Below are 27,524 nucleotides of genomic sequence, written 5' to 3'. Positions count from 1 at the left end.
AGGTAGACGTTACAGAGCCTGCAAATATAAGAGGAACCGTTTAAATTTTCTGTCTTTTATCCCTGTTTCCAAGACACTGCTTCAACAGACAGCACATAGCCTGAGTTCCTGATGTTCTGGCCTATGCATTTGAACTACAAGGTTGATCTCTGGATCACCTAATTTTTGCTCTACTAGCATTATTCATGTAATTGTATGTAAGGTTTAATATGAGGCTCTTACAAGCGCAAAATGTATGCACGTATTGCTGTATATGCAGCCAGTTGTGGTACAATATGGATTTTCTTTGTTACTGGCCTGCATGTTACTTCGAGAGGTCACATTGTATAAAGCTTCCATATGCACATTTATGTCACTTCTGCAAATATCCTGAAATTTTTCTTCCTTATAAAAAGCCTGATATGGTAGAAAATATTTTGACTTCAGCAAACGGATTAGACTTTTACAGTAAAATAATATCCGGCTGTGATGGAGCTCCAGATTCAACTGCGTAACTAATGATTTAAGTGTAGCTGATAAACTTTGACTCCGTGTGTGACAGCTCACCTGTACAGTGTCTTTACTATTAGATCCTGACTGATCCTGACTTCATGTCAGGGATAACTTATAATAATAAGTAAATGATTAAGTTGCCGCTGTGTTGTGTTGTGCATAAGCGGGTGCAGCTCTCTCACTTTGGAGATGCTCATATGGATCCTGCTACTGCCTCATGCAGCAAGTATTGGATAAATTCAGAGGACGTCTGTGTGTCTACTCAAGGCACAAACTGTGTCTCTTGCACACTCTTAGATGTTTATGCAAGCATAGCTGCTGCAGCCATGAATGTTGCTTTCACTTGTGCTCTTGTTACATTGATTGAAAACTGGACACTGGAGTTTCAGTAAATGAGCTCAACTTACCAGATCTAGAGTATCTGGACTTATGGGATGTTGGATGCTGGTATAATTCACGGCTCACTTCAGGTGGCATTCTCCCTCTTCTGCTATCAGCGTGTTACCATTTTCCTCACTATGGGAAACAGCAACAACAGCCTCTGGGCAGCAACCTAACACACTGAAAATGTCAAGTTTTGCTGGGGATTTGGATAGTGCACTATAGCAGCCATGCTGCTTTTTTGACTACATTATACATTTTAATAAGGTATATTTTATGTACATGTAAAAATGTAATAATATTGGTGTAAAGTAATGCAAACAAGCCAGAATGTTTTTTCCTGCTATAGTGGAATGATAATGTGCTGCAGTCAGATGTTATGTTTTGTAAAATGTGCTGGCAAAGCAAGATTTGAGCTACGGTGACCGTAGGGGTGGCTAATGAGATTTCAGGGTTGGTCATGGCCCCCTTTGCCTTCCCTTGGAGGCGCCTCTGGTATATGTATCTTTTAGATAGCAATGTTTTCCTTGTGTATGGCTTTACTCTTCCACAGGTATTGTGTTCTTTGTTTTATTGTTGTGTTGTCTGGAGTTGTGCGGTGCTAAAAATATTCACCTCTTCCCAAGGAAAATTTCCCTTTGGTGATGATAAAGTTCATCTTATCTTGTTGAGTAGACAAAATGACCCTCCACATAATAATTAAGCATATAAATATTATCATACATATAAGCCTTTGTGATGACTGTCATTTAGTAAGGGGTTTTTTTCATAGCAAGGTCGCCCCATAATCTGGTGTCTTTGAGCATGAATTTAAACAACATTTCCAATTAAAAGGCACTTTCTTACAATCTTATCTGTGTTTGGCATAGCTGAGCACGGATTCCACCTCTCTATTTGACACCCAGAAACGTTTTTCGTAGCTCAGGCACTGTTTTAGAAAAAAGATAAAGCGCTAGAAAACCTATAGGCAGAGTGTGCCCGCCCTAAAGCTTGATGTTGAAACATAATTGGACGTTCCACATGCCAATCACATGCTGGTCGAATCCGATTGGTCTTCCCGCAGATATTATCGTCCCGTCTTCTGCTGTTCTGCTGCGACGTCCGCATCCGCCAGTCGACATAGATCCACACAAATCGATCCTCAGACCAGTTTCTGCTTCGTTCACAGCAAGAACACGGTGACATTTTGCGGCATTTGCGCTAATCGCTGCGTCAATACAAAGACCGTCGACCCCTTCCTCGTTTGTTTTCTTCGTTTCAATTGAAATAGGACACCGCTGATGTTTCAGCGTCCATGTCCTCCCGTAGGCTGCGCTGCGGAGTGATATTCCAGTGGAACCGACAATGTGGAGGCTGTTAAAATGTCTACTTGGAAAATGAAATGGTTACAGTTTCTCTAACAATAAGGAAACGGACTAACACAAGAGTTATGGTTCGTGTGAGAGGCGTGTTTTCAGGTTCGTGACGAAGACGACAGCGAGACGAGGCGACAGGAGTGGTTTATATTGTCTTTCCTCATCTTCATCAAGCCCACAGTCCGGACCACGGGGGGAAGGATCCTATCCCTAACTTTGTTTTTCTCTCTTCTCCAGCCGTTCGCTTCTCCCCGTTGGATGCCGCTTTATTGAATCCAGGTAAATGTGGACACATTCATACCGAGCGTGTGCGTGTCAGACAGAAGTAGTTGGTCACGTTGTTACCGGAGTAATAATCAAGTTTTTAGCGCAACGTTCAACTTGTACTGAGTGCCACAGCCGGGAAAAGCGGGGTCTTGGATCGTCGTCCCTTCGGCCTGAGCAGCCCGCAGTGTTATTACTATTACTGTGTGATGGAAAAGACTTCTTTGTTCACTTCAGTGGGCTATAACGTTACAGCACATTAGCATATCTGTAGTGTGAGTTAGCCCCCCGGGATTTAGCTGTCTGTCGTGCTAGTGTATGGGTTTTAAGCACACAAATGTAGAAATGCTAACATTGTTTTCTTTAATAACGTTACTGCTTATGGCTAAAATGTCGCTCTCATTCACCTACTGTCGATTTGTTTTAAAGCTTTACTCCTGTAACCTGGGACACTGTGAAATAAAATACAAAACTGTGCCATAATCTCGCAGTAAAAAAGTGTAACTTTAGTAATTTTTTAACCCCCCCTTCCTCAGCCACTGGCCGTTAACCACACTAACGAGCAATTTAAGCTCAAATCCTTGGTTTCTCAACTCTAATCAACGTTAAACGCCTTTTTAGCAGTTATTTTAAAACATGTTGGCATTTCTTATTATATTGTTGCGTTTTGACCGCTCGGCTGAAACTTAGTTGGCCCGGAGTCTTTGTGTTCATCTCTTTCTGCTGCTCGACGTGAAGGCAGGCAACAGGTTTTTAGGTCCTTTTAAACGTCCCGCAGGATTTTAACCTGCCGACGAGCCTTTAAAAACACACGCCGTTCACAACAGTCTGCCTGCTTTTTGACGCCAGGGTTTGTTTGTTGTTGGATTTTTTTTTTTTTTTAGCTGTTTAATGGACATTTCTGCCGTCCAACTTTTCTCCAAATGCGCAGGCCAAAGGTGGGGGTGCTCAAGACCAGCAACTTCCATTTGGAGGGGCTAAAAGCACTTATCCCCCATTTTGACCTCAGCTCACTGCTAGATGATGTACTGTCAACGTATTGTTCTTGCATAACAGCACATTTCTCTCTCTTCTGTTACTATTAGCCGCTGCACCGCTATTTACATGGGGTTTTCCCGTTAGACTTGTAATGTCTGCATCCTTTCCTGCCCTCAGAATTGAATAGGCATGTTTGTTTTGTTTTGTTGTTTTTATTTTGTTGATTTTGGATGTTGGCTTTTTTCATGGTTTTTCTTGATTCTGATCTATGCAAGATTACTTATAACACCTATATGAGTATCACTGGTAAAAGTAACACTACTGTATAATGTGTACTGCAAATGACAGTAGTATTAAAGTGAAATAGAGGGCCAATGCTTTTGTAGCTTTCATGAATAACCAATTAACATTTATTTTCCTCTTTGCACAGTACTATTTTAGATTAAAAGCAAATCTTCAGCCATGCCAGTTAGTCAGGTGGCAGCAATAAAATCCCCCCAGTAAGGTCTTTAAAATGTTCTTCCATCAATTACTCAAAAATCTACACAGAATAGTTTTTTTAAAAAAAGCAAAACTATATGCTTGTTTTAGTATTTACTACTATTGATTACTAATACTGTTGCTACTTGTTCCTCATGTATGTCTATCGATCAATCTATCTATAATCTCTCTCTCTCTCTCTCTCTCTCTCTCTCTATGCATATATATATATATATATATATATATATATATATATATATATATATATATATATATATATATATAATAACTAATATATAATAGCAAAATGTATTTTACTTTGAAAAGTTGGCAATTTAATATTTTATTGATGATATTTTATTTTGATAGTCTAGTATAGTCCAAAGAATTTTGGTGACTTCCTTCAACTTCATCCTGTTGGCTTCAGTTATGGACTTGAGAGTTTCTTACTAAGCTCTGTTACTGGGGGTGAACTCTTATTTTGAAGGTGAACCCAAACATACAGATGGTTTGTCCATCAGTTTTTGTGCACAAGAAACACAGGCAGATGTGTGTATGGTAAGCATCTTCTTAGCATTTGGAGGCATTGTTTTTAAAAGTCTGGTTTACTAAACTTAGTTTTCTAGAGTGAATTAGTGCTCTAAAGTACCCAAGTATGCAATGGCAGCTTTTACAAATGGCCTAAGAGAAGCAACCATCATGGATTTTGATCTGGGAAATACTGGAGCATATAACAAGGCTTTGTTAATATTATTAGCAAAATTAATATTGATTTGTCTTACAACTGAAGTTTGATTCTGCCTGCTGAAAAAGGCCATAGTGACATTACACATCACTGATGGGGACCGGTGTGCTTGATACTGGTGAGAAAGAACAATCCAATCAGCCAATCACCTGCAATGTCCCTGGTTGCTATGGTGATTCTGCCCTCTTCAGGGGGGGGAGAGGCTTTCCATGTATGTGTTGGCATCCGTGAGGATACACTTGACATAAATTTCATCACCCAGATTTGCAGGGGTCCACATGGACCCCTTGCGAACATCTACGTGCAGCTCAAAATGTGAGATTAGGTGGTGCTTAAAATTAATTTTTGGTAAGGTGAAAAATTGTGTACAGCTTCCGACTTACTGGATTTTGGCAACATGTTCAAACCTGCCATTGGCTTCTCATTTCAGACGGCTTTGTCCTTCCCTTCCGTTATCTGTGCATTACTGTTTTCAAAATCCCTTTCTCTACAGGAAACAACAACGACCTGTGGGCTAGCAACCTACCACACTGAAAGTTTCAAGTTTTACAGAGGATTTGGAGTGTGCAATAAAGAAGCCTTGCAAAGTTTTTTTGTCAGATTATCCATTTTAAACACAGTGCTCGCCTCCCTGAATGCCAATGTTCCTCCAAAACAGTTCCACCCACCACTGCTTTGGTGTTAGCTGCGTTTTTCGTTTAGCTCTGCCCAAGTTAATTGTGATTGCTTTAAAGAAATACAAACAAACCAGAGCCAATAGCAGAATGATAGAAAGGTGCAGGCAGACCATTGAGACCTACAGAATGGGCTAGCTAAGCAGGACTAGTACGAAGTAATTTTCCATCATCCACACCTTTTAAAAGTTTATTATTAAAAGACTTGTAACGAATGCGGTCGCTGCTGGACTTTGGAGGTGCTTGGATTTTTACGTGTTCCATCGACAGAGCTTGAACCACAGTAAAAGGCCCTAATATCGCCAGAAATCCTGTGCTATGTCCGGTACTGTTCAAAAATAATCACGTTAGCACAGCCTACAGGCTCATTTTTAACCAGCTAGTATGTCCCTGTGTTTTTCTTCCTTTAAATATAAGGGGCAATTCAACCATTTACATAGCAGACCACTGCGTATTGATTGTAGAAAGCGCGCGTGTGCTCTCTGCTTTCAATGCCTCCATTGATCTGAGCACACAAATGTGGAAACCATGAAGTGGTTTTTACATGGGAAAAGAGAATAAAAATAAGCCCAAGAATAGTAAATGGAATGCTTCAGTGCTTACACACTAAACAACAAACATGTTACACTCCGATGGATTATTATAGAGTAGTTCATCATATTTAGTGTCTGTAGATCGACTCCATTCAAGTAAATGTCCCTTTGAGAGTGTCAGTGGTTGCAGATACCTGACCTCAATGATCTCATTTGGGAATACAGTCATCAATAGTTTCTTTACATCTTACGACAGTCGCATTGACTGATGAATTAGAAATTCAGAGAATATTGCTGGTACTCAGGATTGATTGATTGATTCTTTTGTGTATTACTTGCACATGTATTAGAAATATATCCTAAGTCAGTTTTCAGGGCGTCTTTCAGAGCGACATATCATTCTCAAACACTCCGTTTTTCAGTGGCAAGCTTAAAAAATAATGGATTCAAATTCAATTCAAAGACTGCATTTGCTCAGGGAAGCAGTGACCCTGACCAGCACGAACTGAAAGAAATTTTATGTACATTTGCTTGATAGCACCACTTTTATATCAACTATGAATTTAATCAACATCTTTGACACTGTTCAAAATGAAAACATAATTTCCCCGTGGTGATATTCACTGCTGTGTGGCATTTCTGCTGCTGGTTTGCCCACTCCATTTAACATGATATTTTTAAAGTTGGTTTTCCCACATTGAACACATATCCTTTGATATAGGCAGATTCATACATTGCCTATTTGAGAGTCCAGTATGTTGTGTCATCACTCTGTACATTTCAGTTAATAGAGCTGCTAGAGAAAGTTGATTTTTGAGGTGGAGGAAGCGGCCTGAGCCTGGGGTGTGATTAACAGCGAGTGCAGTGTGGCCTGTGGCTGAAATATGGTCACCCATGTTAGATGTGGGCTACTTAAGAAACTCTTAGAACTGGTCAGGTTTTTCATTACTTGGTCAGCACTTTACTGGTTATAGGCAAGGATGCACCATTTGAATGGCAATTCAGTTTTGTGATGTAGATGCACTGTAAGCAGTTCAGTTAACTGTATAATTTGTAGAAAGATTGCCTGAGCCTGCATATCGCTCCCTGGAAAGCTGACTTGGTTGTGGCTTATATATGTGTACCTTTGCACCATGTCATTTAATTGACATTTCCTACATCACAGTGAGCAAAGTGAATGCTTTTCAGTCATCTATGTGAAACATTTGTACTGTAGTGAGCTGGGAGACATCAATATTATGTGGACTCTGTGATGCAAGTTCAGATATTGTTAGAGATGGTGTTTTCCATAATGGTTACTGGTAGGAAAGCAAGATTTTAATTACATTCTCAACCTATTTTTCCTAATTTTTTGTCATTACTCCTATTGGTTTTTACCACCAAGCTATCTCTGACATTGTTGTGTCCTCATTTTGTGAGTTCAGGTACTGAATAAAATGTCATCTTAACCAGTAAGAATGATGAACAACATGATGGAAATGAGACAGAATTTATGCAATTTAAAAAAAAAAAATCCATTGGAGATAAATGATAGAAATATCCTGCAGTTTGAGCTGAGGGGAACAAACAGTGAATCCCTCTGTCAATGTGGATGTTATATCCACAAAAGTAATGTTTTTAAATTTAGACCATTTCAACTTATTTAGCTTTGATTAGATATTGTAGTAAACACCAATAGCCTTATTCAGCATATTGTCCCATTATTGGAAACATGGTATTGACATGCAGTGTACCTTTTGCTGGTGAGACTAGTTGACCATCATCCAAGCAAAATAAACTTATACTCTCCTTACCTCTGCTTGTAGTCGCTTGCTGAGACTGAAAGGGCCAAGCGAACAGCAGCAGAGAATGGCTGCAGTGGAAACAGACAAGGAGCTCAGCGACTTGCTGGATTTTAGCGCGGTAAGATTTCTCTGAACATTGCTGAAATTTGTCAAGTATGCATCTGAAAAAGGTTATTCTTTGCTCACAGAATCACAAATTCTTTAACTTCATAATACTTAAAGTCAACTCATAAGTCCTGAACAGTTGTCAAATAGTTTGAAATATGAGTGAAAGGCATCCTTGGTCGATCAGGGTTATAAGGATCGCAGTGTGTACATCAGCCACTTTTGTGCCACTGTAATTTTAGTAGCAGAGCTGGAGTGCATAGATTGCTTTATGCTTATTGCAGATGTTAGTTAAACAGAATAGGATAGTTTGAATGACCACTTAAACATTCTTTGCACAAGTGAGTGTCTTAGATTGACTTCCAATGGTTTGTTGACAGTTTCATTAATCTGTTTTCAGATGTTTGAGCTTCCAGTTTCAAATGGAAAGAACCGGCCGACTACTCTCGCCAGCAGTCAGTTTGGAGGTTCAGGTAAGAAAAAAAATAACCTTTATACACTTTTGCTGTCCCATCTGAGCCTTATACTTTTGTAACTGTCTTTTAACAAACTGTTAAATGAAAATACATCCTTTAATAAGGGCAGATAAAATTCTTTTGATCAAAAAAGACATGTTCTAGACAATTTAATTACTTTTCTCCTACCTCAAGCTATTAAGACATAGTGGTCTTACAATTTTTTAATGCTCCCTAGTTCACCTCCTCATAGTAAAATAAACCAATCTCAATACCCCATCCTCATTTATTGGTTTTGTTTTGAATTTTGACAGAAGAAATTGTTCCTCTTGTCCTCTTCTCATAAATTGAGTTTCAGATCACACTTTATTGGAGAGGATCTTGGCAAAGATTTCTAGTTGATTTTATGTTATGCAGATCAAGCGTCTTCTCATCTACACTGCGTTGTCCTCGCCTTGCAGGTGTCCCTCCCCTCACCTTCTCAGCTGTTGCCATTCAATCATTTAAGGACAAAGCCAGAGGGTGGGGGTTGGTGGGAGCAGCCCAATTAATCTCTTCTGCTTACTCTGTGAAAAAGTGTATTCCCATGTCCCACAATCTCACACCCTACTTTCTCCTCCACATAAGTCATTTTCACCCACAGCTATTATACATCCTCATCATCAGCTTTACTAACACAAGCCCTACAGACAGTTTTAAGATGTGGATGTTGCTTACTATGAACTGCCTCTTTGAAATTCGAAATACGATGGTTTTCTTTCATTTGCAGTGTTTCGGGTTCTTTGGTCATACAAACTGTTCTCTACCTTTCGCTTGTATTTCTCGGAGTGCAGTAGGTCTTTCAGCAAGCAATACAAACGAAACAGGATATACAAGGATAAGATGAAAGAGAAGGCATTCAGTGGCAGGGTGGGGTATAAGGGGCTCTATTTCATCTATTCACTTGAGGGCCACTTACATGTTCTTTTGTCTTGGCAAGGTGTGTGCTTACAAAAGAGACACATAGACGTTATCAATCCAACGGCTGCTCATAGCATCGTTCTTCAACCATGAATTTCCCTTTTTAGCTGTCAAAATTTGGAATTTTATCCATCACAAGAACAACAAAAGTCTTGACAGCAGGAAAAAAAGATCCACTTCTGTCCGACTATACTCGGTATTTTTGAAAAATGAGGAATAATGAGGCCTACAGAGAGTGAAATAGATTTGGATTCAGGTGTGTTAGTCATAATATTTTACACAGACTTAGATCTTGTTTTTGGCAGTAGGTGGTGGACATGGAGAGGGCCTTCTTAAATTAATTATAAGGTGCTCAACTGCAAATATTGTATTTGCTTTTGTAATTAGTGATAAATAGATAACACAACACTACAGCTTTGTTAATTTACTTTGTGCCAAAGAACCGAAAAACAAATACTACTGGTTCAGACTTTTTTTTGCGAATAAGAAGACTAAGATTTGAGCCTTTGAAAGTATTTTCTGCTATTCATCTCAGCTGAGAGAGCAAACATACAACATCAGGACTGAAGAATTAACATTAACGCTGTCTGCTTGCGCAAGCAGTTGATGTTGACTAGCAGGTATGTACAATGGGCTATCAATGACAAACAAGCCGGCTATAATCTAATGTTAACTTCTCAATAACCTTACTAGCTAGGCCCCCTACAGGCTTATTAGTACCTTATTTAAAGATTTAGACCGCCGAGACTGACAGTGTTGTTTTATGAACATAGAGCAATGTGTCACAGTTATCTTGAATATGTCAGTTTTGGATCAGTTTGTGCAGATATGTTCATGATGCTAACCATTTGTGAAGTCCGGATTGATTTCATTCAAAAATTCAGCCAACCTTCTCCCTGCGGGGAAAATTCAGCAACGGTCTTTCCTCCTGTGCACGATCCTGATTTGATTCAGAGTGTGCACGGGCATGAGGGTCTTTTCACAGATGAGTCAATGTGTTTGTGAGAGAGAGTGGGGCTAAAAGGGGCTGAGCAAATCAATGCACTGTGCGCAATGCTACAATGAAATAAGATTTTACCCAATTAAACGGTAAAAAAAAGAAATTCAATATGTGGCAGTCAATGCTGATATTGTGGTGGTGCACCATAAGTAAATTAGTGTATGTGAGGCACTGTAATAGCATGAAAAGTTTATTTGGAACAGATTGTTGAGAAATGACACATGACTCCCTTTCTGTCCTGTTCACTTTTCTGTGTGTTTAAAGTTGTTCTCATTTCATTCTTAGAAAGTATTTTCCAAAATGTTACACTGTTCCATCTTGCTTAAGACTATACCATTTTCCTCACATACTTTGAGAGTGGGATGGGCCAAAGCAGTGCTGTTAGATATACAGGCTGTATATATGGCTAAAGGAATAATTAGAGTAGAAAATGCATCCTTGTGTTAAGTTTCATACTGTTTATATGTAGTGAAATTGGTCATATGAATTTGTCTGTTTTTTCTAGTTACTTAAAAATATGCTGTCATATGATTCCCTTCAAAGAACCTGAGTTAGTTGGACTGTGCTCCTCTCTGTGGAGCAGCTGCTACATGTTTTCCTTATAGAGTCAGTTAGATGCCTTTTTTTTCCCAGTATGGTCGAGGTTTGGGGTATGTGGAGGTTTACCATGTGTTGCTGTGGGGAACCTCCCTTTCGGAGCATTCAGTGATGATAATATTTCTGCTCTGGTCCTGTGTCTGTTCAATCCTTTTTGCTCAGTTATTTTTCAGTGCACTTTCATTTTTTGGTCACTGGAAACTGAGAATCCTAAAATGTATTTTTAAACTTTGGTATGGGCAGAAATGCAGAAGAGGAGGAGTTGAAAATTTGCATGCAATGTTCCATTTTCCAAACAGATGTGTTGGTGAATCTCAGAGACTAGGGTGGTAAAGCCGCAAGCAGATTTGCTGGTTAAAAATGAAATTCCTTTCACATATTGTTGTTTAAATGTATTCAAGATCACCTAGTATCAGGGGACATTCATATGTAATCTAAGCTGTATATGTTGGTTGGTAAGGGTGCATTGTGTTGTTTGAGAAGTCTCCGGTGACTCACAGGTCAAAACAGCCAGGCCTGTGTTATTGTACATTGTTCAGTATTTCATTAACAGTGTTCACTCTCTTGAGATTTTATCTGACATCATGCTTTGTGTCTGTGTGACTCACTTTACCGAGGGAAGGAAGAAGTTGTGTAGACAAACGGCACACTCAGTTATAGGTGCCTGGGGCAGTGTTCCTGTAAAAACGAAGACATGTCTGCAAGTTTGGTCAATGTATGTGCCTGAGTTTAGCTCATGAAGCCTATGACTCAGGCTGGCTGGCTGTTTCCAGTATCTCTTCCTGTGTAATTATAGACTAGCCATGCTTAAAGGGGCGTTGCATGCTGGGAGGAGAAGTGCATTGGGGTTCTCCAGAGAATTTGTCTGCTGTTACTCACCCTTCTCTTTATTTTCTCTTTTCAGTTCTCGTAGTCTGTCTGAATAGTGCGCTAGTCATGTTTTTCTCATGATTTTGGCACTTCTCGTGGTGCTAGTCAAGATTTGTTTCGTAAAATGGACATAGTGTAATTTTGTCCCTCGCAGCTACACAGTTAATTGTGTTTAAAATCATTACTTTATGGCATGCCTCTGTGTAAATATCATTCACATGATAATGATTTTTGCAGCCATGTGGCCTGTTGAATTGTTCAAGAGCTTACTTTTTTCCCCATAGTTTTGTGTAGCATTACATTATGAACTCCACACAGGCCAAAAAGGCAGAAATGAAAGCCACAAAAATGGATGCGAATGAGATGAAGGAGTAATGCTGTGAATGAAAAGTAACACATTATGAGGAGTATAATTAGCCAGAATCAAGGAAGCCCTGCTGGAGATGGAGAGGAAGAGAAGACAAATATTTCCAAACTCAGTTTTGTCAAAAACTATGTGCTCATGGTAGAAAACAGTCCTCACTGTGTTTTTCAGTGGCAGATTTAAAGATGATTGTTAGTGTTAAATACGCCATTTATCTGACAACATGAAATAACACAAGCAAATCTCAAGAAAATAAAGACTGGGAAAGAGGTAACCAGATAGCTTACTTTTTTCCTGGACAAATTTTCACATTATATACATATGCACACCTTGCAATCAGTTCATTTTTAAGTTTCTTGTGCAACAATGGTATAAAGGATGTCCTAAAAGTTACATCTACCGACATAATAGTTATGTTGGCAGCACCAAAATAATTTAAATCATTTCCTGTTGAAACCAGTCCATTTTCTTTCATTTCAACAGTATGTGTCAAGCAGTTACTCAGACCAGTTGACGTCACTGTAGTGATGTGAAACGCACTGTATGTAAGCCTGCATTATAAAACTGTAGTGTACATAAAGGATTGCAATACGTATGCGCATGTTGTTTCTATTGCTCTACTCCTATGGTTGAAACCCACAAAATATTTTTGTGTCGAGGGAATTGATAAGTACTCCAGTGCAATAATAAAAAGACACATACAGACACCAGAATAAGAGTCCCTGTCAAAGTTTACCAGTAAACACTAATAAGCTGTCAGTTTAATTTGTAGCAATTCTGAAAACCTGATGATATTTCCAGTCAGTTTTAATGATCTCATCATCATATCACTAATTACAAAGAATATGGGAGTGAATTTGCCGTTACATAATATCATAACTTCAGGTGTGAATATTTACCATAATCATCATAAGTTTGTACCATTAAATTTGTTCCCAAAATCATGCAGAACGACTGGTAACCTGAATGTCTGGTGAAGGGTTTTATTACACAAGAAGGGTTGTGAAGTTATTTTTTTCTGAAAAGCATACCCCACTATATGTGGACCAGATCATGATAGCTGGCGTTGCTCTATCTTTTACCTTACTATTTTGAAGCCTCCCATAGAGGGAAAATGCCACATGTTCATGTCTTGCTAATTAGTGAGGTAGTTCTGATATGCTGCATGATTCTGAATACATGGTAATAAGGTAGGTATGTGGCCAATGAAACGTTCCCTCTTACTGTAATACCTCCAAAAAGGGATTTCTGCTTGTCTGTAAATTTAAATTTTATTGCACAATACTGACACTGTGAGTGGCTCATTTATTAATTAGAATATAATATCAGAAAAGTAGGCACCTTTTAATATTCAGATATTATGCTTTTTTTTCTTTCTGGTATGTTTATGTGTTGAAGAACTATATGTATCATCTTCAAAAGTGTAATGCAATGATGAATACAAAACATCGAACTGGAGCCTTTTCTTGTCTGGAGCTTGATGACTTACAGCAGAAACCAATGTTTGATGCATTTTCTTGATCATCTTTGATTGACATGTAGACTGACAGTCAGCCATAGAGAGGGGACAAGACATTGTCTCCTTCATCTCTTATTCTGCTGGCGTCGTGTGTATAGATCACAGTTGTCACAGCAATCTAGCAGCTCTCAGCGTTGTGGACCCATCATTCTGTTCTACTGCTGATCCTGTCATGATTCTAGCCCGCCTCCCTGCTCCACTCCCCTCTCTCCCCCTCCGCTTTTTAATTAGACAACAAAACAAAATATGAATATTCATAGAGCTGAGCTTCATTAATATGCACAATTATGCAAATCAGTACGCAATTAAGCTTCAGCTTTCCCCCAGAGATGCTGTGTTGCAGTGCGAGAGGAGATTGAGAGAAAGGGGACGGGCAGGAATTTCTGCTTCACCAGTTCTCAAAATCACTTCTTTCAGACACATTCACCTCTGAAAGCTGCGGCGCTCTGGCCAGGGATAACGCGTGTCAGCTCTGTGAGATTGAGACCTTGAGTCTGTCTTGAAGTGAAGGTGTAGGCCAAATGTGAGAGAATAGATGGGCTATGAATGACTGTTGCCATGGAAAATGTAAAGGAGTGGAGTGGGAGAATGAAGAATGTCGAGGATGATTCTGGGAGCCTCATACTGGGTGTTAATTATTCAAACTTCCTACAGCTCATATCCACACTATGTGACAGCACTGTCACTATGCTGTCGCTGTGTGAGCTGTGAAGTAAAGCTCTTCAATGGAGGTTACTCTGAGCAGCCTGAAAAACCTGTATCAAAGCAGGTCATCATTTCCTTAAGTCAGACATTTCGAGCAAAGCCAAGGTGTAATTCTTTGTTGCAAACGTGTTCGCTATTTAGTGGTTAGCAGGCCTAACCCAGTTCTTTGTTTTCCAGGTATAGATGAGAGGAGTGGATCCAGTCCCTGGGGACCAGGAGAGCAGAACAGCCCATCTTTCAACCAGGGAAGGGTACGAATTGTCCTCACTACACTGAACTTGGCCATGATGATGAAAAGTGTTCTAGAAATTACTACTAATGCAGTAACACTTTGGTTGAGGGGAAATACTCAATGGTCACCGGGTTGTTTGCCCTTACTTTCATACAGTTGACTGCCAAGAAAAAGGTCAGACTTTGAGTTAACTAGAAATTAGACATTTGAGCATAATAATAAGATTCTATATCCAAAGGAAGAAATGCACCAACACCATTTCATAGACCCTTGGTTCGTATCTTACAGTGAACTGTTTCAATTTTTCATCTCAGTACAGATGTCTACTAATATCAAACAGGTTTCCAGTTACTGGCCTAAAGGGATCTAGCACCAGTTTGGAAGATCTTATCTGTAAACTACTCAAATGACTACATATTCATAGTTTAACAGTGGTTGTGATTAGGTCAGACTGTTTTTCTTCCCAAATGTGTAGTATGGGGGGTTATCTGGAATAGTTTGGTAACACGAGACATTATTGATGTAGCCGATTTACTGCTTCATTTTCATACCTTATGAAAAGTCAATACACTTATTTGACTTATGCTGTATAATCTTATTATTTTCAACTGATGTAAAAACCCAAAGGATCCCATAGTACGTATAGGGTTTTCCACAGGCTGACTACTGCTTTGTTGTAGTTAGCCCAAAGACATCAAATCTTCTGTAAAACCATGTATATATTTTACAAGCTATCTTTAAGATTAGTTATGTTTCTAACTAAATGCAGTGTAAGTGTTGCTGCATTTTAAGGAAAGTTGCAAATAAAGGCAATTCATTGCATATTCTGCTACTGGGAATGTGAATACTAGGTGAGCGTCTTAGATGACAAAATTTAAGGCATCCACATGACATTAATTTTGTCATCTTACCAAGTCTATGAGGGTCCATGCAGACCCAGTACTATACATGTGTGGAAAGTGTAGATGTGACCTACTGCAAATGTATGGCAACAGAGTCTTCCAAAAAACTACAAAAGTAGCATAATAGCAACAACTACCTGTCAGTGGGCTGCACAGTGGCGTAGTGGTTAGCACTTTCGCCTTGCAGCAAGAAGATCCCTGGTTCGCGTCCCGGCTTTCCCGGGATCTTTCTGCATGGAGTTTGCATGTTCTCCCTGTGCATGCGTGGGTTCTCTCCGGGTTCTCCGGCTTCCTCCCACAGTCCAAAAATATGCTGAGGTTAATTGATTATTCTAAATTGCCCGTAGGTGTGAATGTGAGAGTGCTTGTTTGTCTTTGTATGTGGCCCTGTGACAGACTGGCGACCTGTCTAGGGTGTCCCCTGCCTTCGCCCGAGTCAGCTGGGATAGGCTCCAGCCCCCCCCGCGACCCTAGTGAGGATTAAGCGGTGTATAGATAATGGATGGATGGATGGATACCTGTCAGTGTGCACGTCCACACCAAAGCCTAATCAAGGCTCTCGAATCATGTGCAATTGGACCACTGGATATGAATGCAGCACAGCAAGATAACAAAGGACACCAGTTATATCCATGTTTGTATTCAATGTTTTGATTTGAGGAAGGTTAGAGTCCCTTCATTGATTCACATGTACATGCTTTTTTTTATTCTGCAACTATTTTTGGAAGCCCAGTTATTTTTCTAGTCTCTTTGACTACACATGAATGGATCATTCTAACAGACATGTCAGTCTGTCTATATTTTAAACGTAATTTTACACATTTTTTTTCCCATTAGAACCAAGTACAAAAAGAAACATTTCTTTATGTGATTTATGACCTCTATATTTATCCAGTAATATTATACTAGGGCTGCACAGTGGTGTAGTGGTTAGCACTTTCGCCTTGCAGCAAGAAGATCCCTAGTTCGCGTCCCGGCTTTCCCGGGATCTTTCTGCATGGAGTTTGCATGTTCTCCCTGTGCATGCGTGGGTTCTCTCCGGGTACTCCGGCTTCCTCCCACAGTCCAAAAATATGCTGAGGTTAATTGATCATTCTAAATTGCCCGTAGGTGTGAATGTGTGAGTGCTTGTTTGTCTATATATGTAGCCCTGCGACAGACTGGCGACCTGTCTAGGGTGTCCCCTGCCTTCGCCCGAGTCAGCTGGGATAGGCTCCAGCGCCCCCCCGTGACCCTAGTGAGGATTAAGCAGTGTATAGATAATGGATGGATGGATGTTATACTAACTCTGTAGCTACTCAAGAATCTCACATGCACCTTCTCCTCCCAAAAGAGAACTCTGTCAGACCTTCCTGATCGAGCACAAGGCCTCTGTGGGATGCTCTTTTTTTTTGTTTTTGATCCATTCACATGAGCACTCATGAGTTGGTTTTCTTATAGTAGCTTTGATGTCAAATTTGTTTGTCTTTATATCCCTAATGCCCTTGCTTTCTTTCCTTCAGGGCTATGGAGAGGAAGGCCTTTACAATGAGCAAGAGGGCTTGGCCTCTGCCCCTATATTTGGATCAGGGATTGTTGGTAAGAAGGTTTAAATTGAAGTAAGCTGTTGAAACATAGATATCAAAACTTTCACATCGTCTTTTTTTTTTTTACAAACCAGAGAGAGTTGGGGGAATTTGGTGGTAGTGTCACTAATAATAGGACGGACTTAATGACAGAAGAACACGTCTACTGAAACGCAAGTTAATATCAATGGACAGCGTGACTGAGTACGAACAATGTGTTGTTTGTTCGAGAGCGCAGCCATTTATAGGTTTGACACTAATGTACCAGTTTAGGGCAAACCATATTTATGGATGAAGGGAGTAGGGTAATCAGGGTGGATGTGGAGGAAGGGTTTGTTTGTGTGTTGCAGTTTGTGTGTTCAGTGTGGGAGGGGTGGGGGTGTAAAGGGCACCCATGCACAAACAAGGCTCTCCCTTGGGATTACAGTGGCCTATAGCTCTCCTCTGTTTAACTGTCAGGGGAGGGGCTGAAGTCAGGCACAATTGCCTCTGAACCATTTATAATGGGCTAATTTGTTGTGTTTTTGCTGTCCACAGCCATAAATAACACACATCATCTTATACATTCACATTCCAGATGGGTTGTACCCAAAGGGAGAGAGGGGAATGACCAGATTGTGATTTAGTGCTGAAATAAAAGCCCAATTTTCACGACCATAAATTGATTTTATATTCCTTTCTCCTAACAGGAAAAGCTGAACGAGGACCATACTCGTCATATGGAACACAGGTAGATTATTTGAATGCATGTGTTCTGCTGTGTTGTCACTCTCTTCCTTTTAATACTTGTTTTGAAAAATTGTCACTTAATTTTAGCTAGTTTTACGGAATTATTTCGTTTTACCTCCCTGTTGCGCTATATTAACTTTTTCTCGTTTTTTTTGACATCTGTAGCCGGGATTTATGTCCAGTGAGATACCTATGCCCAGTCCAGATGCACTCTCCCCATCAGGGGTTAAGTCCAACTCTCAGTTTTATTCCTCATATGAGGGGAGCAACTCTCGCCGGAGACCTGCACAGGAACCCATCGGTAAGATTGTAAAGCACTATTGAAGGCATAATGTTGAACACAGTTAAGTCTGGCATCACAGATTTTGTTTTAGAAAAAGTTTTCTTTGTTCTGATGTATATTTATGTTTGTGTGTACCATCACTTCTCCTGCAGAGGTTTTAAAAAATAACTGAAAAATTTCACTTCTTCTTAGTAATAGAAAGTGAAATCACTAAGTTGTCAAAGAGGAAAGTCATTGAACAACATCAGCTTGATTACCTTTTGATTAAGCATCACAAAGATAGATGGATAGATTGGTTCCGCAGAGTCTTCAAAAAGAAGAAGGCTGCTTAAATGATGCATTTCATTACTGATTGTCATTTCTGTTTGAGCAGATGTATAAGATTCCTTCTGTTTCCCTCCCTGCAGAATCGCAGCCAAAAAAGATCAGGAAGGTGCCCCCTGGCCTGCCCTCCTCTGTGAGTACTAACATCCCAAAGTGCCTCATGCCTGTGCTATATCTTGGCCCTTGCATTCAGTCCACGGGAGCCCATGTTTTCACGTTTTTAATGCTCCCTTTCACATTCCATTTGGCATCTGAAACCTCTCTTTGGCTTGCAGAGCAGTATAATAGCTGCAGTACAGGACTTCAGCTCTTACAGCTGTGCATCTGCACCACCAAAGTAAAAAAGGAATAGGGGGAAAAGCCACTCATTCACCCAGTCACTCATTTGCAGTATGTATTTATAGTGTGTTGTATTTGTAGGCCCTTTACTTTATGGCCACATTTCTTTCTCTCTGCCAAGTCGACTCGTTGGATCACTGCGGAGAATTCATTCTGGGGTTTGATGGTTCTTACTCCTCCCCATTTTTCTTCCTCCCACTCTTGCTCTCTGGGCACCCTATTTCCTCATTTTCTCTACCCCCCATCCCCAACCCAGCCACCCACCCCTCCTCACACTGCCTCCCTCTCCTCCCCCCACCACCACCACGAACAACAGCCCTCCCCTTTCTCGCTCTCCCTCCCCCATCCCTCTCTCCCAGCTGCCAGTGGAGTTGGCTGCCATCCAGCATTCGGCAGATGGTTCAGTAATTAGGAGTGCATCTCTCCGTTCCCTCTTCTCCTCTTTTTCTTCTTCTTTTTCTCTGTTTAATCAAATTACAGAAGAAAACTTCAGTCTATTTGGATTGGAGTTTTTCAGACACAATTTGATACTTGATTTTCATCTAGAATAGTCTTGATTGGGAAAGATGTGGTGGTTCAGGACACTTGTTTCTTTATACTCATTATGACATGCACCAAATCCAACTGCAGTGTCTGTTAAATAGGCACATCTTACTGTTTTAAAGAGGGAAATGTTCATTATGAGTATGTTTCTGTTGACAGGTTAATATGTAATAGTCTCACTAAGATATGGACCAATAAAAGCACTGATTCTGCACATACAATACATACTGCTCTGTGCTCGTCTGCAGAAAAGTTTTTGTTGTCTGTTTATTGAATTAAGTTGTAAAACCAGAATAAACTCTAAACCAAGAACCCATGCTTTTTAGATATAGTTTGCAAAGTATTTGATACATATTTCTTCTTTTGTTTGTTTTTTGAAAACTACTCAGCCTGGCCCCAGATACTATGTCTGCATGAACACTGATTGTCAGAAGGTTCCATTAAACTTTCTTAGAGTATGCTAAAAGATACCATGGAAAGCACTGCATGTGATTCGTACAACAAGTTAGAAATATAGGTGGTTTATTGTTATGCAACTTTATCAGATTTCGTTTTTAAGCACTGACCACAAAAGTTTCACTCTTTGCTGCTTTTTTTTGTCAAAGGTTTATGCATCAGCACCAGGAGAAGATTTCAAGAGGGACAGTGCTTGCTACCCAGCCTCCAAAGCAGGAAATGTCTGCCCTCCACCATTCTACATGCAAGGTCAGTTGAACCTTAGCTTGAGAGCCTCCCTTTGCTCATTGTGTTGGGTTAGGTTGAAAAGTTCAGTCTGACCAAGAGAATTTTGTTAATTCTGCGTTTATGTAAGAGTAAATCGTACATTTATGAATTACGATTACCTGGACTGTTCCTCTATAGCCAGCACAGCTGGGAAATTAGTGGTCTGCTGTGTTGTTATGGATGTCCTGATGAACTGTAAGTGCAGCAGTTGTATGCCAGCAAACACCCTGTGGTGCCTGAGCGTTGAATGGCGCATCACGGTTGAATGAAGTCATCACAGTAATGTGACATGTCTCATATGTGGCCGTCATTGTCTTTTCATCTCCTGTGGCTGGTTATCCCTCAACCTTCTTGCTCCCCCCTCCCCTGCTGGATGCCCCCTGACAGAAGGCCTTCACCCGCCCTCCGATCCATGGGGCTCTGCCGGGTCGATGGTTCAGCCTGGTTATTCTGCCTTGCTGGGCAACTCCCCCCATCTGAGCCAGCATGGTCCCTTCACTGCCATCAACCCCCAAGACAGACTGGTGAGCTTTACCTCCGCACTTAACATTTTCTCTTACGGGGTTAATGCACTTTATGACAAATGTGTTACTGAGGGCTTTTGTCCGGTTGTCCTTTTAAATCATTGGGTGTCTTTGCTTCCAAGAAACGGCAGCCACTGCCCCTTTCTCCCCAAAACTACCCCCTGCATGGCAGTGAAGTGAACGGGGCTCATCCCGCTGGGTTCCACTCTGGCTCCAGCAGCTTTGGAGTCCCCAGCCACACACCCCCTATCACTGGCACTGAAACCATTCTGGGTAAATCTTTTAATATGTCGGCTTTTCTTTGGGAAAAGAGCTGTTTATGTTTTCATACAGTGTTGATATTCAACTGTTGCTCTGAGTGAAATGTCTTGTTTTCTATTTGTTAAGCAAATCGAAGCGCAGTACCTGGAAGTTCAGGTGATGAGATTGGAAAAGCCCTGGCATCTGTAAGTAGTAATAAGATACATATTGACAGACAGGGATTCTTGCAAATTTTTCACACAAGCCTCTAATGTTTGGAGTTGACTTTCTGTTGCATAATAAATGTAGATGAATAGATTGCCTTATAATAAATTAAAAAACCTAAATTCTGTGTCCAGATCTATCCTTCAGACCCAAATAGTACCGGTTTCCCTCCATCCCCATCTACTCCCTCTGGCTCTCCTCAGGCTGTATCAGGTGAGTGAATAGCTATAGTCATTTTCTCCAGAGGCCTCAAGGTCAATTGGCTGTTATGAGGTGTTATTTGTTCAAGCCAGGGTCGTATGCTTTCCTGTAAGGGGATGATAAAATCTTTGACAATGCATTGTTTTTATTCTAACTAAGCCTGAATGGTTTGAAGCGACAATGTAGCTCCATCTGTTGGGTTAAAAGTGGAAGTCATGCATAATGCTATAATTCTTTAATTTTATGTTTTGAGAGATCTTTACTTTCATGTGTCTAAATTTTGTCATGACCTGTATCAATATTTTCAGTGAAGTATTTTACTTAGAATATATTGCGTAGATAACTGAACACTGCCCTGCATTTATCATTGTTAATTTGGAATATTCTCAAATATCAATTTAAGTTAGAAACATTGACAGGTGTCATTGTAGTTGATGAAGTGTTTGGCAGTCAGGACAAACTTTTTTTTTTTTTTTTTTGACAGGGTTTTCTCACCCGTGTCAGTGAGTTCATTCAGACCTTTTCTTGTGCTCTCACTGTACAAACATAGCACTGAGATAAGTTTGACATGCAAGACTATCTTGACTTGTAGGTCATCTGATTTGGCAGCAAGTTAGCTGTAGGAAATGTCTGACCTATTAACCAAACTCCCGCCAGTATTTAAAGGGCACCTGGTGCTGATTTTATATCCATGTTTTTATTGAGAAATCTTTCATATTTTAAAACGTTGCAGCAATTTTAATAATGATGAAAATGACACAAACAATTGTGTATTTCTCTAGACGTACTGTAACTATAGTGATATAACTACTTCATCCACAGCTTAACCTTCACTTGATCTTTCACACACTATCTCACACACACATTTACATACATTTGTTTGAATGGCTCTCTTTGTGAGGACATACACTGACGTTATGCATTCCTTAGCCCCTCACCCTAACCTAATTACTTAGTGCCACACCTCTCCCTAACCCTTAACCTCATTCTAACCTTTGCCCTAAAACTAAGCCTTAAACCCTTGACCAGCCCTTTGAAGGGGTGTAAGATAGTGAAGGCCAGCCAAAATGTCCTCACTCCAAAGGTCTCAAACTCATTCTGGTCCTCATAAATATAGTACACACACACCACCCAAATATAACTTATGAGAGAGGAAGGGAAAATACAGTAAAAATAAAAAGAGGGTGGGGTCACTTCCCTATTCGTATCTGCACTCAGTCCATGCATGAGCTCATCACACATTTCATACATCAAATTCTTCTGCTGCCACAAGATTAAATGAATAATACAGTGAAGTCAGTAATTAGAAAATTTGGAGCCCTTTTTTTGGCAAAATGTGGCCTCTGTTCCCACTAATACATATTTGTTACATCGCATTTTAAAACAAAGGATGAGAATCTATTCAGAAATAATCTCCATTCTTACGAAGACCCCTGTAAAGAAATGGCCTTTAAACTACACTGGGTTATGTGTGTGCCAGCGGAAATAGGAAGCAGAGGGTTGGTTGCTTAGTTGTAGTCACATGATAAGGGAATAACTGATCAGGGAAGGGCACACAGTGACTAAGAAGACCCAATCCGGAAGCAAACGGGCCGGTCTGTGTCATTATTTTAGACCAAATCCTCAGCTATATTTGCAAAAATGTAGCCTAAACCTGCAAGGAACTCTCTTCCATGCTTCACTGTTACCTTCAGACACTTACACTTCTAGTGCCATCATCTATTTGGCAAACACACTGCCTTCTGATGGGGCTAGATATTTCAGTTTTTGGCTTATCAGTCCAGAACACCTGCTGTCATTGGAGGAATGGCTTTTTGACTCTTGCAGAGATCACTTCTGACCAGACTTCTCCAGACTGTAGATGGGTGCACCAGGGTCCCGTTGGTGCCAGTTCTGAGCTGGCGTCTGGGCCGAATAGATTTCGACTTTGAAGGGAATTCAGCTTGATGTGTCTTTTGTCTGCTGCATTCAGTTTTTTTTGGCCGGCCACTACATTTCCGGTCTTCGACCTTGCCTGTTTCTTTGTGCTCCTGCATAAAAGCTTGGACAGCACATCTGGAAACATCTGTCTGTCGCAAAGCATTCTGCCTGTGGGAGACCTTGATGATGCAGGATGCCCACCTTGTGCCTTGTTGCTGTGTTCAGTCTTGCTGTGGTGTAAGATTTTTACATGAAACTGTCACTTCTCCTAGAACCTCAGCCCCACCAGCTGTTTTTGTTTCAGTTAATGATTTTGGTTCAGCCTACATGTTATGCTGTTGCTCATTAGCACCTGTTCGGTATCATTGTTGTTGTGGTAGACAGTATGTCTACAAATTCCTCCTTTTTTCAGTCTGGAAAGTGGTATGTTATTTGTTTTTGTTCACCAGCATACAGATATCTCTCAGAAATGCTTCCCAAATAGCAAAAGGAATGTTTAGAAATCCAGGCCATATTTCCTGTCAGCAAAAATAAGGCAGAAGATATAAAATAAATATCAAAGATATTCTGAAACTGTTGCACAGTAATAGTGTACAATGTTACAAAGCAACACAAACTTCCATGTTAAAAAACAGATCATTTTTGTTCTTATGGCTGTTTTAAAGGACCAAACATAAGGCATACATTTTAGAGATTCTTTGATTATCTCAGATGTATGTCACATAGCTTTCTCATTAATATGAGTTCCAAGATACAATGGCATGGCACAGTATATGAAGAGCATTATTCACCTGTAAGGTCCAAGCTCAAGGCCCCAGTTTTATCAGTCATCTTTGTTTATGAGTTAAACTTTGTGCCTCTCACTGGCTGATCTAGTACAAATTTTTGAGCAAGATTTTCTGAATACACCTTGTGATCCTCTTTTTCTCAAGGCTCTGTATCCCAGTGGACTCGGTCCTCTGGCCAAGCCACACCTTCACCTAACTTTGAGGGTGGAATACAGTCTATGGTGAGTCAGCTTGTCACTCCATTTCAGGGTCCTCTAACCATTTATGCATCACCTTGTCATCATGCACTGTTCTTTTTCTCTGTAGCCGAGTAAAATGGAGGACCGCCTGGACGAAGCCATCAACGTTCTCCAGCGTCACGCTAGTGGTCAAGGGGGGCCAGGACTTGCTGAAATGCAAAGTCTGCTCTCATCCAGCTTAGGCTTACCACCTTCGGCCTTCAGCAGTGCAGCACTTGGACTGGCCAGTCGTCTGCCAGGACTGGTGAGATTTATGAGTAGAAGAAAAGTTTGATATTTAAAATTTAAGTAAAAGTAAACATTGAGAGTGGTACAGGCATTTTGCTGCTGTTAAGCCGGTATTAAGATAAATTGTCATCCTATAGATGTCCAGTCACCATGAGGACTCTGTTGGTCTGCCCTCTAGTGGAGGGCTTCTACACGGTCACCACGGTGCTTCATCTGTCCAGCCAGGCTCTCAGCCTGATGGCTTTACAGGTGTGACTTTCTCTTCATGATGCCATGTTTATTTTGTGTGTACAAAAGAGTAGTAGTACTTTCCCATGTTTGGCCAGTAATATTTTAAGATTCTTTGTGTTTTATAAAATCTCAGTACTCGGTGCCTTTTGTTTCTCTATGTAGGCCTTTCTGGCAACGGAAATCGCTCCAGTGGTGCTGCCATCAAACGAGAGGAAAAAGAGGAGGATGAGAACTGCTCCGTTACAGACAAGTCAGAGGATGAGAAAAGGGACATGAAGGCTCACCTTCGAACAAGGTGTCCAAAGTCTTTCTCAACCTTACATTTATTAACATACTTGATTCATTTCATGTTTCCTTAACTGTCGTATGTTTCACGAAATTGAAAAAGATTACTCTAGTCATTAACTGGATATTTATTTCAACAATAGACTTATTACTGTAAATCTGGCAGGACCTCAGTGTCATCAGTATTTATCCCTCTATTTATATTGTCCTGTGTTGGCTTTTATGAATTTAGTAGATTTTGCAGCTCAGACATAATTATTAAAAAGGCTTTGGTTTTTTTTACCATGGGAAGAGATTTACTAGGGGCAAAACAATTTTTGTAATTGTTCCCACATATTCAAACATATTTTAGACATTTGAGCGAAAAACCTTTGTTCAGGCACCACAGGGTGTGTGCCAAATATTACTTAATTTAAAGATATATTAAACTGGAATGAAAACATTTTAAATGAATAGTAGTGCAAAATTAGTTGTTTGTTTTTAGGCTTATTTTATTTATTTATTTATTTATTGGCTTCAGCTACACATGCCCTTTAAGTTCTTATCACTCAGTACAATGCACTTTCTAAATCTCTGTTTATTAGATTGTTAAAAACATAATAAAATCTGTTAAGTTAGATGGATAACTAGCTGAAGGGCAGCTTTTATTTACCTTATTAAAGTAAAAGTGGATTAAGGAGGAAGTAATTTAACTATATCACCAGATACTGTTTTAATTTTTAATTAAATAATTATAATTTCACATCCACAGTCAACACACTGTGCAAAAGTGTCATTGGAGGCTGTTACTATTTAATCCTTCTACACTTTACTAGATCTTCAAGTTTCTCCAGATGTGGTGGAAGCGCTAACAAAAACAGGAGAGACTTTTAGCTGCTTATTCTGTTCTTGTGCTAGTTCCTGGGCTTTCAAAAGCGTTAAGTTGTTGATGATTTTTACCCTAATAAGCCCCAAATTTGTTTGTGGTCTGGAAAAGTCATGAAATTAAGTTTAGATGTTTTCAGGAAATTGGGACATACAGAATTGTGAGTGCACTGTACCTATACTGTTGTTTCCTTCCTTCCTCATCTGTCATTGACTCCTCACTAGTCTGGATGATGAGGATGACGAAGAAGATCTACCAGTGGAGATTAAGGCTGAGCGGGAGAAAGTGCGGAGGATGGCAAACAACGCCCGCGAACGATCACGTGTGCGGGACATCAACGAGGCTTTTAAGGAGCTGGGACGCATGTGTCAGCTCCACGTGAGCAATGAGAAACCACAAACCAAATTGATCATACTGCAACAGGCCGTTAACGTTATACTCAACCTGGAGCAGCAAGTTCGAGGTCAGTGGGTGTCCAGGGAGGAAGGAAGTGGAGGGGAAGGGCCTCAACATAAAACTCCCACACAGCTTCACTTTCCAGCCCCTGCCATGTCCTGCTATTCTGATATTAAATCCTTCTGGATGACATGATTAATGGTGGCAGTTGATTTTACTGCACTTTCATTGGTAAATAAAGTGTACGTGAGTAGTATGAATGATTTTAAGCATTATGCTTGTTACAGTGTGTGAAAGAAAGGACATGGAATTAGGAAATTAAGCTGTGTGACGGTTTTTAAGAGGTGCCCATTCTCCAGTTCATCTTAATACTGGTAACACATACAGGACTGCTGATTGTTCTAGTGCACTATGTGTTACCTGAGCTACAGCTGGCTGCCTGTTTCCACTGTGACAGTGCTTACATGTCTGTCTGCCTCACTGTTAAACTGGATTAACACCTTTATGTTTACTCATTTGCTTTTTTTCACTGTTGCCTCATAATGCTTTTATTAAACTTAGGAAGTCATTTTAATTTCAAATAAGTTATTTCAGCATTTTAATGTTGCTTTTTTAGCCTCTTGCTCACAGCATACTTTGTGGCATGAATAGCAGAGCTGCCTGTTGTCATGTGTATGAACCTGCCTTCATCTCTGTGGCGGTGTGTTTGTGCTGCATGTTCCAGTCTTTCAAGCATTAACCCTTTAATTCTGATACTCTGTTTTCAAGAAAAACCCTTCCATTTTGCCATTCACTCCCCCTTCCTCCTTCATTTTCCTTTTACAGATGGCGACCTGCTCTTCCTCACATTCAGATAAATACATCTCCTCCTGCTGATGTATTTAACATGATGCCTTCAGACCCTCCTGTTAGCTCTTTCTCTGTGCCTCTTTCTGTGTACTGCATTTGGCAGAGGGTGTTGCTTCCTCTCTCTCTCTCTCTCTCTCTCCCTCTCTGTCTCACTTGTCATAACTTCTCTCATTCTGCTGGACAATCACCATATCCCCACAACTTCCATCCTGGACCCAAATGATCAAAAAATATCTTTGATGATTGGTTCGACCAGTTCTTAGGCCTGGTCACACTGGTCGACTGTTGCATCTTGATCCAGTCTTGACTTGAATTCTGTCAACGTTCAGCTTCTTCAAGCCACAATTCTCACATTTTACAATAACTGGCTCATCTTTTATATATTGTAGAGCTAAAAAAATACAAGATTACACCCCTGCGCTTCCTCTCCTGCGATACAGCCCTACTCCACTGAGATCATCTCTGGTCTTGTCTTGGAATAAGAGGAGTTACCTTTAATCATTAATTTACATAAAAAGATCAAATATCTCCCAGTAACAGAACAACGCTTCTTAGAGGGATAAATACTAAGTTAAATGCAGTGTTGTAAGTTGATTTAAGGTAGCTGCAGTGTTGGTGACAACATTTTAGCC

General features: G+C 40.2%; 1 protein-coding gene across 3 annotated transcripts in view; it reads left to right on the top strand.

Annotated features, from left to right (window-relative positions):
- Window positions 1-1,985: 1,985 nt before the first annotated feature.
- tcf3a (transcription factor 3a) overlaps window positions 1,986-27,524 on the top strand; it is a 29,172-nt gene continuing 3,633 nt past the window's right edge. Inside the window, exons 1-19 of one of the 3 annotated variants that reach the window (XM_023275947.3) lie at window positions 1,986-2,330; window positions 2,466-2,507; window positions 7,708-7,804; window positions 8,192-8,264; window positions 14,439-14,512; window positions 16,898-16,973; window positions 17,650-17,690; window positions 17,855-17,990; window positions 18,380-18,429; window positions 19,784-19,883; window positions 20,289-20,425; window positions 20,548-20,698; window positions 20,813-20,871; window positions 21,025-21,103; window positions 23,944-24,020; window positions 24,106-24,282; window positions 24,404-24,515; window positions 24,660-24,792; window positions 25,872-26,110. In XM_023275947.3, the coding sequence (XP_023131715.2) occupies window positions 7,751-7,804; window positions 8,192-8,264; window positions 14,439-14,512; window positions 16,898-16,973; window positions 17,650-17,690; window positions 17,855-17,990; window positions 18,380-18,429; window positions 19,784-19,883; window positions 20,289-20,425; window positions 20,548-20,698; window positions 20,813-20,871; window positions 21,025-21,103; window positions 23,944-24,020; window positions 24,106-24,282; window positions 24,404-24,515; window positions 24,660-24,792; window positions 25,872-26,110 (1,768 nt within the window). In that variant the 5' untranslated portion in view covers window positions 1,986-2,330; window positions 2,466-2,507; window positions 7,708-7,750. Of the gene's footprint in view, window positions 2,508-7,707; window positions 7,805-8,191; window positions 8,265-14,438; window positions 14,513-16,897; window positions 16,974-17,649; window positions 17,691-17,854; window positions 17,991-18,379; window positions 18,430-19,783; window positions 19,884-20,288; window positions 20,426-20,547; window positions 20,699-20,812; window positions 20,872-21,024; window positions 21,104-23,943; window positions 24,021-24,105; window positions 24,283-24,403; window positions 24,516-24,659; window positions 24,793-25,871; window positions 26,111-27,524 lie in introns of all 3 variants that reach the window. The other 2 variants (XM_023275946.3, XM_023275948.3) reach the window with 2 other exon arrangements.

The sequence above is a fragment of the Amphiprion ocellaris genome, chromosome 10 (genome assembly GCF_022539595.1).
Source record: "Amphiprion ocellaris isolate individual 3 ecotype Okinawa chromosome 10, ASM2253959v1, whole genome shotgun sequence".
NCBI lineage: Eukaryota > Metazoa > Chordata > Actinopteri > Pomacentridae > Amphiprion > Amphiprion ocellaris.
Note: the sequence above shows the minus strand (reverse complement) of the source record. Positions and strands in the feature narration are given on the sequence as shown.